Source organism: Embiotoca jacksoni, unplaced genomic scaffold (assembly GCF_022577435.1).
Source record: "Embiotoca jacksoni isolate LCO1_2020_lvr unplaced genomic scaffold, fEmbJac1.0.p SCAF_2, whole genome shotgun sequence".
NCBI lineage: Eukaryota > Metazoa > Chordata > Actinopteri > Embiotocidae > Embiotoca > Embiotoca jacksoni.
In genome coordinates this window covers 11,852,350-11,869,248 of record NW_027185340.1, presented here as the reverse complement: position 1 = coordinate 11,869,248, position 16,899 = coordinate 11,852,350, and the positions used below count along the sequence as shown (strand labels likewise).

The window sequence follows — 16,899 nt, the reverse complement described above, 5'->3', positions numbered from 1 at the left end:
AAAATGATTTCCCCTTTGCCACAATCAGCATTTTGTCTAGTCGGAAAAGGCACCAGAGAAACAAACCAGACACTTTCTTTTGATCACAGTTCGGAATATAGATGTAATTTCTATGTGATATACAATTACAATATTGTTTTTTTTTGTTTTTCACCTCAGTTCACATTTCTTCAGCCAGCAATAATGCTACTGGGTCATGAATGTGTAGTCTTCTTTTCTGCTGTTCAGTTAATCAGCTCTGTCAAGAAAGAACTATTTTGGTGTTCAAAGGTCAAGTTCACTGTAACCCTATTTTAACATATTATTGTATGTCATCCAAAATGGCCTGAAAATATCATCGTATAGCATGTCCTCCAAAATGTAAAAATTAAATTCATACATTCATATATCGTCCAAAATAACATACAAATGTCATATGTCGTCCAGTATGTGAAATGAAAGTCTGGTACTTTAGGAAAAAGAGTACCAGAGTGCTTTATGATTTTTTTTTTTAATTATTATTTGTAATATAAGAACAGCACACAGAATTATCAGGCCATTAATAGCCTGTTTAAGAATTATTCTACTTCATAGAGTAATTTATATTGTGGACAGGTCAGTTGTACAGATACCAGTCCAAAGAAAATGTGGGAACATATGAAATAATACCACCTGTCTAAAAATGGATGAAATGTGGACGTGAATTATTTTATTACTGCGCGCTGCTGTCTGCTGATTGAGTTCATTTGTGTGCCATAATTTCACATCAGCATGTCTGATTTTAAAAAAGACTTTGAAACCCGATATCACAGCTGGGAGCACTGACTGTTTCGAATTTAATATTTTAAATTATGAACTCCAATCCTTCACAGCCACTTAATATGGAATTTGGTTTCTATTGTAACAGCTATGAAGGTGCCATTCGGTTCTCTTAACTTCAGGGTAGTTTGTTATTGCTATTTCATACTTGCAGTGACAATTAAGCTATCACCATAACAACAGAATTAACAACATCCAGCGATGAAAACAGAGATGCAACTAAAGCTCTGGAAATATGCAAAAAAGTTATTCTTATTTTTTTTTTAAGTATGAGGTATACTTGTTGTCCTCCTTGCTTTGTACCAAAATATTAAAACAAAGAATTGTACTAAAAATGAAACCATGTACGATACTATTTTGACAGCTCAATTTTATAAATGTTAAGCTTGAACATTTTTTTTTAAATATATTAATTTAAGCTTTGACACAAACTGTCAACTATACAACATAAAAGCCTCGGAGGATCAGAAGGGTTTAAAAACAAAACAAAACAAAAAAATCAACGATCATTTCAATCAGAGTCAGAGACAAAATGCAGTGCAATATGTTTTTACTTAAATAAGCACTTCTGACTAAAACGCCAGAATCAACAGACCATATTTACACAAAGAAAGATAACACTCACATAAAAATATGAATTCACAACAGAAACAGCTAATTATAATACATCTTTACATTCAAATACTTATTGACAGTTATGATCCTTCTGGTATACAGATAAGTACTTTTAACACACAAACACACACAAACACACACAAACCTCAGACACATCAATACTAAAGAGATGCACATACTTGCTCAGCGTCTCTTTTTGACACACACAAATGCAGATACAGACACACTAACACACACACTCACACACTTAAAGCCACAGGTTTATCCCTGTAAAGTCTGTCAGTGTGTATGTATGATACGTCCATTGTGCTACATGTCAACAGTGTGGACATACATGGAATAAATAAAGGTTGGCATCCGATTACAAAGTCATCCTCAATTTCTATTGGCATGAAACTCAACTTTATGCATCTTTCAGTGTATTTTTTTTTTTGGTCTCATACTATAATCTAAGATGAAAACGATTATTTTTGAAAATCACAGCAGTGGCGTGTCCATATTCATATTTCAGCATTTAATGAACCACAGCATCTGTGTTTTTGCATGTTCTAGTCTATTTGCAACACAACACACGTTACTGCTGTGTATTCCCACATAGGAAAATGATCCATGCTTTTTTATTATCAGTGTGCATTAATTCAGAGCAGATTTTTCAAACAAATCTGCACTGCGTCACCAGGCAGCAACAACATAACTCCGACAACAGGTGGGCAGGGGTGATGTTAACCGCAATGGATCACCTACTTCCACACTGAAGCAAATGACAATCAGTGGCTTCATGTAAGGCGGGGAAAATATTAGGTAACATGAGCTGAAGTAAATGACCTAAAACATGCAAAAACACTGAAATGGTTACTCAAGGACACATTTTACTTGCAAAAATATGTACTTTCATAATGTGCAGACACACATTTACATATTTAGTGTGCAACCCTGAATGCAGCCGGTCAAATGGGTTTTCAAAAACAGTGCCGCTCACATTGTGACCGTGAAAGAAAACCATCAAGACACATCTCTTTTGTCAGTGTGACAGATGGTACGTTTCTGAGGGCGTGTATGTTAAAGCGAGGCACTTAGAAGTAGTCTCTTCTCCGTGAATCGTCACTGGTGAAAGAAGGGTTCCACTGGGCAGGGTAAATGCACGAGTGACGTGAGCCCGGCAGACCTGTGAACGGATACAGGCCATTTCTCTCTAGGTCAGAGTTACGCAAGGCAGGCTGAGGGGGAAGAGAAAGAGAAAATGAAGTCCGTGATGCGATTCATCAGCTGCGTCCATACAGACAAAAACTAAGTCTTAAACAAGAAATACAAATGTAAGAAAAAAAAATTTATTATATATTTCCTTACGGAGTAGTAAATGTCGGTCATCTGTAGAAGGTTTTTCGTGCTGCCGTTCTCTTGCATCTCTATGGTCTCCCTGCCCCACTCCATGGATATCCGGTTATTTTTAGGGAAGTCTGCGTATGGAGACATCTGCAGGTCTCCACTCTTGAAAATGATCTTATTGATGTCATTTTTGTCTTTCCTGAAACATTTTAAAAGTAAAACTGTTACCACAGTTCATCAAAATTTACATCACCAAACTAACTGAGAATGTTTTTTGTAATTTAGGTTAACTGATTCAGATGATGAGGGGTGCTCGTACCGAATAACTCGTACAGCTTTGGGACAACATGCACCAAATTCAAGTATGTGGTGTGACCCTATTGGGAATGGTTTGCTATGACTTTTTTTTTCGAGCTCCGTTGTATTTTTTTTTTGTTGACGTTGCAAAAAAGTAGCGAAAATGGAGGTGTTTTTGTTATTTTGCAATATTTAAAAAAAAAAAATCCAATTGCAAACGTTATCACACCTTGTACAACTAAGACTGCTGGCATTTCCCCTCAATAGTGCCACCACGTGGCACACTATTCAATATTTCAGTTTACTGTTAATACCTCCCACACCATTACTCATGGCGGAAAAACTCTTATTTTTTTCTGGGGATTTCCTAGATCATTTGTGATATTATCTATCGTTCTCCTGCAATTGGTTCCCAAATTTGAGTGGGCGGGTTTTTTTGGGTGTTCAAAAGATTCAAAGTCAAATAACTCTTGAATGGATCTTTGTTTTGCAACCAACTTTTAGACAACCGTGCACATAGGAGCACCGAGCAGCCACCCACAAACTTGTGGAATATGGCCGCCAGATGGCATGACATTAAACAAATGATATCTGTAGTGTCTCCTACTGTCCATATTTCATCCAATCTTTACCAAATCTAGTGTGCGTGGAAATTTTGGTAACGCTAGTCCTTATAGTCATTTAGCAAAGTTGCATAGGTCAGGAAAAAAGGATGCCTTGAAATTAAGGTTTAACATGGCAGATTACTGTACTGATTAGAGAATGTTGAAAAATATAATGATAAAGTGGAAAGAAATAGCAAGCCAAGGAGAAATCTTACTTGCAGCAGGTGACAATGAGAGCAATGACGAGGATGAGGAGCAGGGCGCCCCCTGCAGGTGACACCACGACTGCGATAAGCTTGTAAACTGCAATGTTAAATAACAACACATTTAATGCTGCACTTACAAAAACACACATTTACAGATTCAAGTTGAGCTGACATTGGTCTGTGAGAATCACTTACAATTTCCACAGTTGAATCCTCCGAACCCAAACATGCACCTGAAAAATAGAAATAGAAGTTGCAGTGGACTTAAATCTTTCAACATTTCTGGATTGATACTAAAATAAAATAAAAGGATAACTTACGGGACACAGGTGCCATTTTCAAACTTGTAGCCATCCCCGCAATCTGAAACGAAATGTTTTGTGTGGAAACTTTGAATTACAGAGTTTGGTATAAAAGGTCTCAAAAGCCAGTACTTTTTAGATCATTTTCAGTAAATTAACTATATAATATTATGCTTTCCCTTCACTTGGTTGCCACGATCTAGTTTATGGGCATAAACAAAAATACAATGAAACTGAAGAAGACCTTACCTAAGCAGGACAAGTCATCAGGATTGTGTTTGTAGTATCCTTGAAGACACTGGCAGTGGGCTGTGCCACTGCTGTCTGTGCAGGTGGAGCGCTCTGTGTCACACTGAGTCCTCTGAGCCACACATAGACTCTCCACTGGAACACAGTGAGGACAGCGTTATTCAGGACTTTAACAATCAGATCATAACTTGGACAAAATTAGAAGTCAGAGAATACAGAAAACACCAATGCACTTCATTGATGCTGTATATAAATTATGGTGTTTGTACCCTATAGTTTAGCATTGAATGGTCCAGCACCATTTCCTACATTTTAACCATCGGATTTTTTTTGTCATATTATGCTGTGAAAAATAGCATATACATGATGTTTTTGTACAATGTAGTTTATGTATATAATGTTTTCTCAAACGTATCATACTACTGTTCACAGAATAATTATTTATGGCCAAGCTATGCCCTCTGGTGGTTGTAAATATACTCTCAATCACTTTTAAATTTCTGCTCTCAATCTAATTTACAAGTTGGAGATAGCATTAAACCCGTTAAAACAAAACAGCTGATCATGTCGATGTGCACGTGTTATTTCTGGTTAATATACTCACTGTGGTAAGTGAGCTGGTGGTGCAGGGCCATGCGGCAGTGGGCCAACGAGGAGCTGCAGTTGCTGAGAGACATCTGGATACTGTTGTAGACCTCAGCAGTCGTCACGTCAGTGGATATGGAAAACATGTTGACTGCCAAGATATGAACTCCGTCCTCTCTGTGGGGAGGAGATCAGAAGTCAATGTTAGAGCACTGCTTTGTCTCGTGAGCAACCCCCTTCATGATGACAAGTGATGCTTTTTTTCATGAATGTTTTAGCATTCTTAAAATGTGTCAGTATACTGAGAAAATCACTTTAGAATTGTTAGAAATGCATTGGAAACTGCAAAGATAATCTTACAGTGTGGGTTTGTTTTTCTTTTCTAATAAATAAAAAAAACGGGTTGTGAAAGCTTTTTCTTTTTTTTCTTTAAAAAATATGACACAACAACAAAAAATGTAGAGAAATCAAAAAGTTTAGTGATAACAAGAACTTACTTCTTACTCAGTGTGGAGCGACTGTAACCTCGAAGGACTGACAGCGACACATTGAGCTGCAGAAGAGACAAGAGCATATGATATAACAGACTTAAATCCAGTAGAGATTTTCTCCGAAATGTGCAGAGAAGGCACAGCGATGTAGATTTGTTTCTCACCAGCTGAATGATCTCTCTCTGGAGCTCATGCATGGTGGCGCTCTTGAAAGTACTGGGGTCATGTGGCGGTCTGTTAACACTGAAAGTTCCCAGAAATGTCTTTGCTGTGGAGAGAAAAAAATTATACTGTCAGTGATTTAAAATAAGGTCTTAAGACTCCAGAGATAATAACGATAATATACTTGTATGTAGATGTATATGTAGAGCGGTGCTACCTCTGGAGCATGTGCGTCCATCCTCAAGGTCAAAGCCCAGCGGACATTCACAGCTGAAGGAGCCTCGCGTGTTCACACATCTGGAGCCAACAGGGCAGGGGTCCTGCTCACACTCATTCATATCTAAACACACAGCACATGCAGGCATTACAATATTACATTTATAAGGGACTTCACTGAATCCATAGATATCAATTCAAATTTCAACCCTCAGGAACTTTTTTTTTTTAAACGAAAACTTACTTCAGTTTGAAATATTTTGAAGATTTAAAGAATTTTGTGCATTGAAACAGAACCTGTGGTAGCATGCACGTTGACAGTGTTGTTATCAAACTATCAGGGAGAAGAGAGGCGATGCTCACCCTGGTTGCAGGTCTGTCCTGTCCAGGCCTGCTGACAGTGACAGGTGAACTGATGCCCTTTATAGCTCGCGCACATCCCTCCATTCATACAAGGGTTGGACACACAGGGGTTACCTGGAGTTCAAAGAATAAAAAGAGGGCTTTACCTTCAATTTTAGAAACTGAAGCCTTAAAAAGTTAAAAACAGTGTTCTTTGGGCACATACGAGTACATTGTTTCCACACCGACTTCTCATCAGTCTCATAAAGTGATTGTTTTATGAAGCATGTTTTCACACCTGACCTGGTTTCAGTATCTTTCTATTTGTCTGCTTTTCTCTGCATTATTCTAAAAACTCATACGATCAAGTGTAGACATCACTGCAGTATGATCAGCACATCAGAGGCCCTTCCAAAAAGTGTATCACTTGAAAATTAATCAATGACAAGGGAGCACCTTCTTCAGAAAACAGATCAGTGGTCATTTAAATAAACTCTTTTACTTTACGCTCCTAACATTTCCAAGATACATGGACATCAGTGTTTATTTTGTATAATGACATCAGTGATACGTATTGACTTGTTAAGGACTACTACCTTTCTTTAACCTATCCATTCAAATTAAAGTGTCTGCACTCAGTAACGGTCAATTATAATGAAACCTAAAAACCCGTAGAGCGTAACTTGATTGAACAAATAACTTGTGGCTGAGTTGAGCTTAAAAGTTCATACTTATGCACTATACCATACATTATGCAAGACAACACGTATATCTCCTGACGAATGACCTGGAAGTGATATGATTTTTAAAGTGTTTGGAAGATTATAATCCATCATACTTTAAATTAATTTCAGTGCATTTTCAACATTAACATTATTACCATAGTAGTCTACTCAAAGAAAAAGAAACATTGCTTGAAATGAGATACGTTTGCAAAATGCACAACTAAGTTTTGAGGGGAAATTTCCTGCTACATACGACCTGATGTACTTGAACATTTCTGTTTTGGTTATAGTGAATACAAAAATCATGTAACAACAAGCCACCACAGTTAAATTAAAAAAAAAAAGAGTAACTGTGAAACTGCTGTAAAACTGCATGCCAAGGATTGCTGTTTGAAGCGGAAAAAGTCACTGCACTCACTGGGTGGTGATGGTGGTGGTGGTGGTACTTTGGTGGGTTGAACTTCAGTGGTCGGTGTTGTCACCACCATCTCTGTGGTTCCTCTGTCGGCCTGTTTCCAGGTGGTGTGGAAAGCCTCTGTCGGGTTGGTTGGGGTGCTGTGGGTGTAGGTTGTAGTGATGTACTGGCTCTGAGCTGTGGTGATCCTATGAGTTCCTGTGCTTGTTTCAATCTGCAGGGTGCTGACACTGGTAGGGTTAGGCGTCCCAGTAGATAGTCCAGGCGTTTGGTTAGGTGAGCCACTGAGAGTTGAGTGCGCTGCAGAGGTCTGCAGGGTGAAGGTGGAGGCTGTGGTGGAGCGTGCAGTGTATGGGACGGTTGCCTCAGTAGGGGATCCTGGAATAGAGCTACTAGATGTACTACTGGGCCTCGTAACCAGGGGAGGAGTGGTGGCGGCCGTCGTGCTGGTGAAGGCGGTGGCTTTAAAAGTTTCTTCCTCTGTTGTCTGAAATCTGTTAAAGAAAAGATAAACCAATTAAGTCTCTCAAAAAAATACATTGAATCGTTGTCATAACAAAGACTAATGCACCTCTAGACTGACGTGACACTGACGTGCAGGATTCAGTGGCATCTATTGGCAGATGTATTTTTGTTACCTAAGAATAAGCCCTTCATATCTACATGGGGGGGAAGGTCCTTCTCAACAGAGTGTGCCATGTTGCACTGCAATATTTTTACTGTAGCATAAAATGGACAAACCAAACTCTGGCCTTAGAGAGGGCCTTCAGTGTGAGGTTCATGGCCACCGGAGATTCTCCTAAACGCTCCGAAGGGGAGGGTGAGAGGAGGGACGTTAAGTTATCTACACTCTGATACCACTAAATCCTGCTCCTTTAAAGTTACACAGTATACTGCCCTACAAAGTAAGAGATCAGTAAATAGGTAGTCAGAAAGTCAGAAAAAAGGAACCTAAATACTGTCTAAAAACTGCAAATGATACAATCTGCCTTTCGATGGAATCCAAAATGTAAAATGCCTTCATTGAGCTTTCTTATTTAACTGTAATTAGAAAAAAAAACATAGTTTGGTTAATTTGGGGCCATAGCTCATAGTTGGCTAAGTGTCCATCCCTTCTTATATTCATGCTAAAATTATTTTAATAAATACATTTACTATATATTACTTTTAAAAACATAATTTCAAGGTAGCTTTACCACACCAGAGCTTAAAGCTGAGGTACCATTGAGCTCATTAGAATGAATATTTTTCAGAATTAAAAAGTTTATTTTATTTTAGCTTTGCTCCAACTTGGCATTGACCATCTCTCCACCTAGCTTCATTGGGCAGTATAGAGCATGATTTCTCTGCCAAAATAATGTTTTCTCACAAAAAGAAAATTCTGTTTAATAAACAATAAAACATACCTTGCTGTAACAGTGGCAGGTGTGGTAGTGAGGAAGACCTCAGTAACCGGCATGGGCCCGTCTGTCACTGACGCATCGATTTCAGATGTACTGCTGCTGACTGTAGAGGGCACGGCAGTCAGACCCCAGCCCACATGGTCCTCTCTGGTCTGGGGTGAAAGCCCCTCAGTGCCCTCCAGGTTTTGAGTGCTGGAGCTCTGGGCTCCACTGGAAGACTCGGTGGAAGCTCCAACACTGGAGTCCAACCCCTGGTCTGTCCCCGAGATGTTGGCAGGACCTCCTGCGGTTGAGGTGAAAGGAGGTGTGGAGGAAACGGACACTTCAGATTGGTCAGTGCCGGGCTCCGTCACCCTGAGAGGTGGTGTTGAGTCGAAGATTTCCTCTGGCGTTGACGTGTGTTGATGCCGGGTTGTGTTAGGTCGTCCAGTTAAACTCTGGGTTCCTCTTGACCCCACTGGGATCCCAGTCTCTGAAAATGTCCCCTTGAAGGAGTCGGTCATGTGCTGGTCGGTCGTTTCCCTTCCAGTAGTCCTCGTGGACGCGGCACTGGAGGTGTAGTCTTCAGTCTCCGCAGGCCTCGGCGGAATCCCCCAGGTGGAGGGAGGCTGATGTGAGTTGGAGTCTTCTGTAAAAGCAGATGATGTGCTGTTGCTGGAGGAAAAGGTGACGGACAGCAGGGTCCTCTCCCCAGCTCGGCTGATCGTGGTGGTGTAGGTGTTGTCGTCGAGGTCGGCTGTCTGCGACACCAAAGCCGTGGCGTCCCCCAGTCGGACGGTGGTGTCTGGGCTGTCCTGGGCCAGGCTGGTGTCCTCTGTAAACACCCGGGACCTGGCCTCCCAGGATACAGAATGGGAGATGCCTGGCATCTGGTCTGTGTTTGTAAAGTCATTCCAGTCCCTGCTGCTTCTGCCATTGCTGCTGCTGCTGCTGCTGCTGCCGATGCTGCTACTGCTGCTGCTGCTGCTGCTACTGCTGCTGCTGCTGCTACTGCTGCTGCTGCTGCTGCTGCTGCCGATGCTGCTGCTGCCGATGCTGCTGCTGCCGATGCTGCTACTGCCGCTGCTGCTACTGCTGCTGCTGCCGATGCTGCTGCCGATGCTGCTGCTGCCGATGCTGCTACTGCTGCTGCTGCCGATGCTGCTGCTGCTGCTGATGCTGTCGCTGCTGCTGCTGCCACTGCTGCTGCTGATGCCGCTACTGCTGCTGGTGCTGGTGCTGCTACTGCTGCCGATGCCGCCGGTGCTGCTGCTGCCGATGCCGCCGCTGCTGCTGCTGCTGCCGATGCCGCCGGTGGTGCTGCTGCTGCTGATACCGCCGCTGCTGCTGCTGCCGCTACTGCTACTGCTGCTGATGCCGCTACTGCTACTGCTGCTGCCGCTGCTGCCGATACCGCCGGTGCTGCTGCTGCTGCTGCCGCTGCCGCCAGTGCTGCTGCTGCCGATGCCGCCGCTGCTGCTGCCGCTGCCGATGCCGCCGGTGGTGCTGCTGCTGATGCCGCTACTGCTGCTGCCGATGCTGCTGCCGATGCCACCGGTGCTGCTGCTGACGCTGTCGCTGCTGCTGGCCTCAGTGGTGGTTACAAGGGTGGAGGTGATTGGCTCAGTAGAGAGATTTATGGCCTCTAGAGACCTGCTGCTTGTTTCTGTGAGGGTTTGTGTCTGCTCAGTGTCTGTGGATGAAGAAGAAAATACATATCATTACTAAATATTCAATCAATCAAACACTCAATTCACTAAATTCATCATCAACATTTTTATGGTTTATTTACTATTTGATGTTATTAATCAGAAAAACTACCCCAAAATACTGGTTCCACATCAATTTGGAAGCACTGACGAGAAACTTCTATAAAATAGTGCTCCAATTATCTAGCAGATAATGTACACCTCTATCGATATTGATACTCCTTTCAGTCAATTATCAAGCGAAAATGCCAAAAAGCTCACTTGTTTCCAGCCTCTCTGTTTTAGAAGGCTTTTAATTTAAGGTATTTGGGTTTTGTACTATTGCATGTCACGTTAGGCTCTGAACTTTAGTGTTTATTTAAAAAAAAACACTGATAGATCTTATCGCACTAATTAAAAAAAGAATTATGATCTCTAAAGCGTTACTTTTCATTTTTCGCAACACAATTTTACTTCACATTGCAGTCAATTCAATCTGTGGCCACCAGAGGGTGATCTCCAAGCTGTGTCTGACCTGTTTAGGCTGCAGAAAGTGACAAGAAGCTGTCAGAATGCAGAGAGCTGCATACATGGGCAATGATTTTGGGTGGAGAACAACTGGCAGCCAGCTTGTCGACTCTAACAATGGCTTGAACTCCTAAATATGGCGGTGACTGTCTCTGTTGGGAATCAGCCATTTCCTTCCTAAAGCTGAGTGAGCACAAGGCCCCGGCAGAAAAAAACGGTCACCATGAATCTGGGTGTGTGTGTGTTCATAATCAGTCTTTTTTAGTCTGGTTAAAAAAAAATGTTAAGTCATTTTAAACTCCCTGAACACATCCAGAAGTGAAAAGAATGTTGTTGTGGAGTAGGAATCTTGTTTTAGATTCATGTTTTGGCATGTTGCCTTTTACAGTTGACAGAAGAGACCGACAGGAACCAGGGGCAGAGTGGGATGACATGCAACACATTTCCCCGGCTGGAGTCAGTGTCACAATCTCACAATTAAACAGCATGCATCTCAGAATACTCTGCATCTACATTGTTTTCATGTCTAATATCCACAGCTGAATCATTTGTATATGAACACATTACTTTAGATCTTTAGTGATTATATATGTTTATCTGAGGGCAAAGGAACACATTCAGCTTTGCCTGTTTACACATGCAATGGGACAAGGGGTAACATTATGATTCATTTAGAATCATAGTTATGGCCATCTGACTAGTAAAAGTCCAATGCTTGATCCAATAGTCTTTTTAGCTGTTTTGTTCTACAGCAAATGCTCAGTAAAAATTCTGTTTGCTCAAAACTAATATAGGTTTGCAAGTTTGTTGTTAACTGTCTGTTGGATGTTTGGCACTGGTCAAATACCGTATCTATTAATTTAACATAAAACACTTTCCTTCATAAATGGCCTTTTAGGGCAGCATGGTATTGTGCCAAAACATGTAATACACTTGTTAGTCCACTAGAGGACATCGTGTCAATCACATTTTGTCTCGTCTTGGCGTGAAAAACGCATGCATGTATGACCATGGTTGAAGGAGGAGGGATTGGATAGATCAAACACAGGACTTTCACCTGGGGGACCGATATCCGAGTCCGTGTAATGTAAGTAAGTTACTTTCATTATGAAATGTTTTTAACAAATATAACGTACGTTAAGTTGCTTACGTGATGTACCTACTTACTTTTTTTTCAACCTAGACCCTGATCTTTTCCTTAAGATAACCACAAGAGTTTTGGTGCCTAAAATGAAGGCAACTAACTTTTCACGCTTAGGCGAGTTAAAATGTAAGACTGACGCGGCCTTACAGGCTATGGCGTAACACCTGGTTGTTTAGGGAGCATTCATCCAACGTGAAGGTTTGCTGAACTTCAGAGTGCGGTGAGCAGCTTTAACGTAGCCTACAAGCACCTCACAAACAAAAGCCTTAAAGTATCAAGAGTACTAAAACACGAGTCAGCCGGGCAACACGTTTGTGTGCGAGAGGTTTTTCTCTTGTCTGTCTCTGATGCCGTGGCGTCTGCCAGCCTTTCACTTTGCTGGTGTCCAGGACGGGAACAACAGCACTCTGAGGATGAGAGCCAGTGCTGCCAGCAGCCTGTTCACTGTGAATCTACGAGGAGCGCTGGACCACCAGACTCTTCTCCTCTCTCACTTCCTCTGCATGTGTCTCTCTTATTACTTTCTTTTCTCTTTCTGGATCCAGTCTGGCCATCAAAACTCAGACTGGAACGTGGTGTTGGCAGCAAGTGATGGACACTCCCAGATCCTCTGCTGGTTATTTTTCAACTGTTGTCAGTAACATCTTTTAACATCTGTTATACCTCAGAAACGGTGCAATTCGCACATTAATTCAAGTTAATGTATTTAGCATATCCATGAGCTCAGATGATACTGTAGCAGTGTTGTGAATAGACCTGCTGATATTCATTTCACAGTCCAGATAGGAAATAGGAAGTTTTTGGTTATAGTTGATGTTCATAATCCGTTTTGTACGTTTGACGCCGGATGACTTTAAAGGCTGGTTTAGGGCAGGCGCAGTGATTCAGAGTAAAATCTGGGTGAAGAAAGTATAAATTCTTTCTGTCTTAAGTTTCCTTTGCAGCATCAATGAAAAGCTCAATGTCACGGCTTTCAAACCCTTGCAGCTGGTATCACACCAAAGCTTGTAATACTCCTGTCAGTCCACTAGGGGAAATCGTGTCAGTGTCACGTTTTGCCTCACCCATAAGCATGAAAAGTTCGGATGAAGACGGAGGGTATGGTTTAGCTTGCGTTAGTTATAAGTAGCTTAAATGTAACATAAGCTTTTGCAGTTGCTCAAGTATTTAATGTTAAATTGCGTTAAAAACATTGACATAAGTTAGCGCAATGTTACTCGAGGCTAGACGAAACAGGGCAAATAGGAATAAAAACATTTTCTTTATTAGCCTGCCACATGTTACATTATTTTTTAAATTAGTAGGAAATATAGATTGCATCACAAAAATTCTTCAAATGAATACATACATTTTAATATAAGAATAATACGTTTTAAATTCTACTAAAATTATTAAACTTGTAGCACTAAAGGAGTATCTATACTGTAGTGCAGCATTTGCTGTGTATTCTACTGCCACAGACACAAATTAAGACCAATGTTTTTAGGTTTGCATTACATTACTACCTTCGCTGATTACTGTAATCCCTGATTGCTAGTTTTTCTCAACTTTTTTTTTAACCATTTCAGAGGATTTATGGAAGTATTTGATAAACAGAATTTATTACCAGTAGTATAGCTGTAATCATAGTAGGTTTGTATTTAAGCGTGACAGCAATTGCATTTTTGTGATTTTGAGAGTATACCAGTGTAATAGTGTAAATTAGAGCAGCAAAACTGCCTTAAAAAAGACTAATTATTTACAGCTAGCGCAGTCTAATGTCGAGATCCGAGTCATTATTGGATGTGTTATGGTACATTATTTTGTTATCATCCTTGTAAATGGTTGCGTTAAGCATCTTGATGGTAAAAACGTTTTTTGTTTTTTTTTCATACATACTTTCAATTTTCAATCCTCCTTTCTTCAGGGGTGAAGAGTTATTCTGTTTCCAGTATAGCAACTCACTTGAGGGATACAACTTTTGTTTTCTGAAGAACGTGTATCAGCAGTTAAAGGCTTTTCTAATGTTTTATCTTTAATTGCTTTGAGGAAAAATCCCAGTGGTGCAGGAATATTTTGAGACATGCTTTCCTGCCACTTCAGGCCTTTTGGTTGAAAATTGTTTCTACCCACGAAGTTTTTCTTCTTATACTGATGGATGATATTGGGGTCTTGCACACAGGAAATTGAGCCTGAAATCCCATTCTGCCTTCCAATTTTCTGGAGCTATAAAGTGAAGTGAAAAGGGGTGCTTGTTCAGATGTGGTTTCCCTCCACTTAATATCTAAAAGAGTTCAATTGGCAGCTCTTGTGTGTGAGCCACATCTCTCCAAACCAAAATGCATCACAATCCTGCTAAAGTACTGCAAGAATGATCAATTAATTGACTAGCTGAGTGACAGAAATTTTTTTTGACAACTATTTTGACAATCGATTAGTTGTTTTGACTTTTTTTTTTCCATGAAAAAAATGCTAACATGTTCTGATTCCATCTTTTTAAATGTGAATATTTTTTGGTTTCTTTAGTCCTCTACAAACTAAATATATTTTGATTGTGGACTTTTGATTGGGACAAAGCAATATAATTCAGGCTTCACTTTGGGTTTTAGGAAACACCCGTTAACATTTTTCACCATTTTCTGTCATATTAAAGACCGAACGGCTAATGGATCAGTCAATGAGATAATCAACAAATTAATCTGATAATGAAAACAATTGTTTTTTGCAGCCTCAATTGCATGTCTGCTTCGATTCAGGGGCAGCTTTTTTTTTTTTTTTAATGATTGATATATAATTGTCTTTAAGAAGCTGAGCTTTAAGGAAGGCACAATTTCATGCACCTTATCAACACCTGTGTGAGCCGGATAACAAACAGCAGCACCTCAACTAAAAAAGTTAAGTTCCTCAAATGAGGTTGCTGATCATGTAATGAGCGGTTATCAGTGGTTATTATAAAACGTAATTTTTAAGGTCAGTTAATCCTCTTCTATTAGAACCCCAGAAGTGGGCGTACGAGGGTTAATAAGACTTCTCATACTGGATGAGATCTGAAACAATTAGTTGGTGTCTGATTAACCGAGAGGACAAAGAAATGATCTGTATCAATTTAGATAACCAATTAATTAGTGCTGCAATTATTGAATTACTTTAACACTGTTAGTGTCTAATTTTTTCAATTCTATTTTGCCTTTATAATGTCAGAAAATGATGAGACGTGTTGACCAGTGCTTTCCAAAGTTGTTAAATATTCACATTTAAGAAGCTGGAAACAGAGAGTTTAAGAACTGACTCAAATTATTAGCGATTATTAAAATAGTTCTTGCAGCTCTAGCTGGATTGTGAGGGTTGTAGTTTCAGTGGAAATGTTAAAGTCTGACTTGTTGCAATCTCTCAAAACCTCAGACTTTGAGAGAGTATGGGTTTTGAAATGTGGGTTTTAAACTGCTGGTTGAATAAAGCTGGGTATCTGAATATCAACTTGGGTAGGGACACATGTGGTGGGCATTTTGTTCAGTGTCTGACAATTATTAGACCAATCAATCCATCAAGAAAATAATGCGATTTCATTCTATACTTTGTGGCGTGTACACAGCAGCAAAAGGAACATAATTCCAGTGGCATTTTGATTTAGAATTGAAGCCATTCTGCCAAAACAGTAAAAAAAATAAACAAATAAACAGTGCTCACTTCAGACAATGCACTTTCAGTTCATAGTTGTAATTAGGAGATGACCACTACCCAACACAAAATGTTGGGCTACCTCAAACTGCCATCATATGTGAACCTTTCTGCTGCATCCACCAGCTACAGCTCATTTTAACAGGGCGAAAATACAAATATTTACTGAGGTTTTAGTTTGCGGAAAAGAAGACTTCTCATCGTAATGGGAGTTACACTTGTCTTGGCAGGCCTCACTAACAGTGGTCTTACCGAAGTTTCCTGCAGCAGCAGCAGCGTGTGTTTCAGCAGTGTCTGTGAGCAGGAGGTTCCTCTGTGATGGTGATAAACTCTCGCTGGAGTATGAAGTCGAAGTTGCATTGTTGTCCATGTTGCCGAGTTTGTCTGTGGCCGCCGAATGATGAAATCCATCCGTTACCGGACTAGTGCTGTAGCTGCTGGGGGTCCCTGCCCCGAAGGGCCCCGGCAGACCGAGCAGGAGGACCGACAGAGACCAACCGAGGACGTGATTCAAAAACCACGTTTCCATGATTTTCAAGACCCCCAAAACGTTCGCCGATAGTTTCCGTAAAGTCGAGTGAATGCCGGGGAGTCTCCCGGGGACACCATGAGAGGAGCGCTGCAGCCTTTAGGGAACTTTTAATGGGAAATGAATAAATCCTGGTGGAGGTCCGGAGGAGATCCGCTGCTCAGACGGCGGGGAACGGAAGATAACAGAGCTGAGGCTGCAGCCTGTTATCACGGCGAAGGAGCCCGGGCTCCTCCTCCTCCTCCTGCGCGCACGCACGCACACACACATAGACACAGACACATACACGTCCCGTTACTCAAACCAGTAGCCGCCTGCAGGTGTCGGAAGCCCTAAAAATGTCCCTTTATCAGCCATAAGAGAGTGATGCTCCACAGACGTGAAGTTTATAGAGAAATAATCCTTCTGCTGCGGGTCGCGTGGTACCCCATCACAACTGTTAGAATAACTGTTCAATTATCTTACGATTTATAATGTCCATGGAGGATCTCAAATTTCAGGTAATAATAATAAGTCTAGCTTCTGAAATCTTTACTAAAAGATATCCTATGATATTTGTGTCTACAATACGTAGCTATAGTATAACTAATATTACTAATGATTTTATGATCCAAACTTAATTAAAGGTTTTCCTAAT

General features: G+C 40.8%; 1 protein-coding gene across 1 annotated transcript; it reads right to left on the bottom strand.

Moving 5' to 3' along the window:
- Positions 1-1,331: 1,331 nt before the first annotated feature.
- Positions 1,332-16,775, bottom strand: heg1 (heart development protein with EGF-like domains 1). Its single transcript, XM_069154567.1, has 14 exons — positions 15,986-16,775; positions 8,741-10,409; positions 7,338-7,828; positions 6,216-6,329; positions 5,854-5,976; positions 5,639-5,742; positions 5,481-5,536; positions 5,003-5,160; positions 4,399-4,533; positions 4,168-4,210; positions 4,043-4,080; positions 3,857-3,944; positions 2,761-2,938; positions 1,332-2,630 (listed from the first exon to the last, which is right to left on the bottom strand). Exons 1-14 carry the CDS (start codon positions 16,260-16,262, stop codon positions 2,487-2,489), a joined length of 3,618 nt encoding a protein of 1,205 aa, XP_069010668.1. The 5' UTR covers positions 16,263-16,775; the 3' UTR covers positions 1,332-2,486.
- Positions 16,776-16,899: the final 124 nt, after the last annotated feature.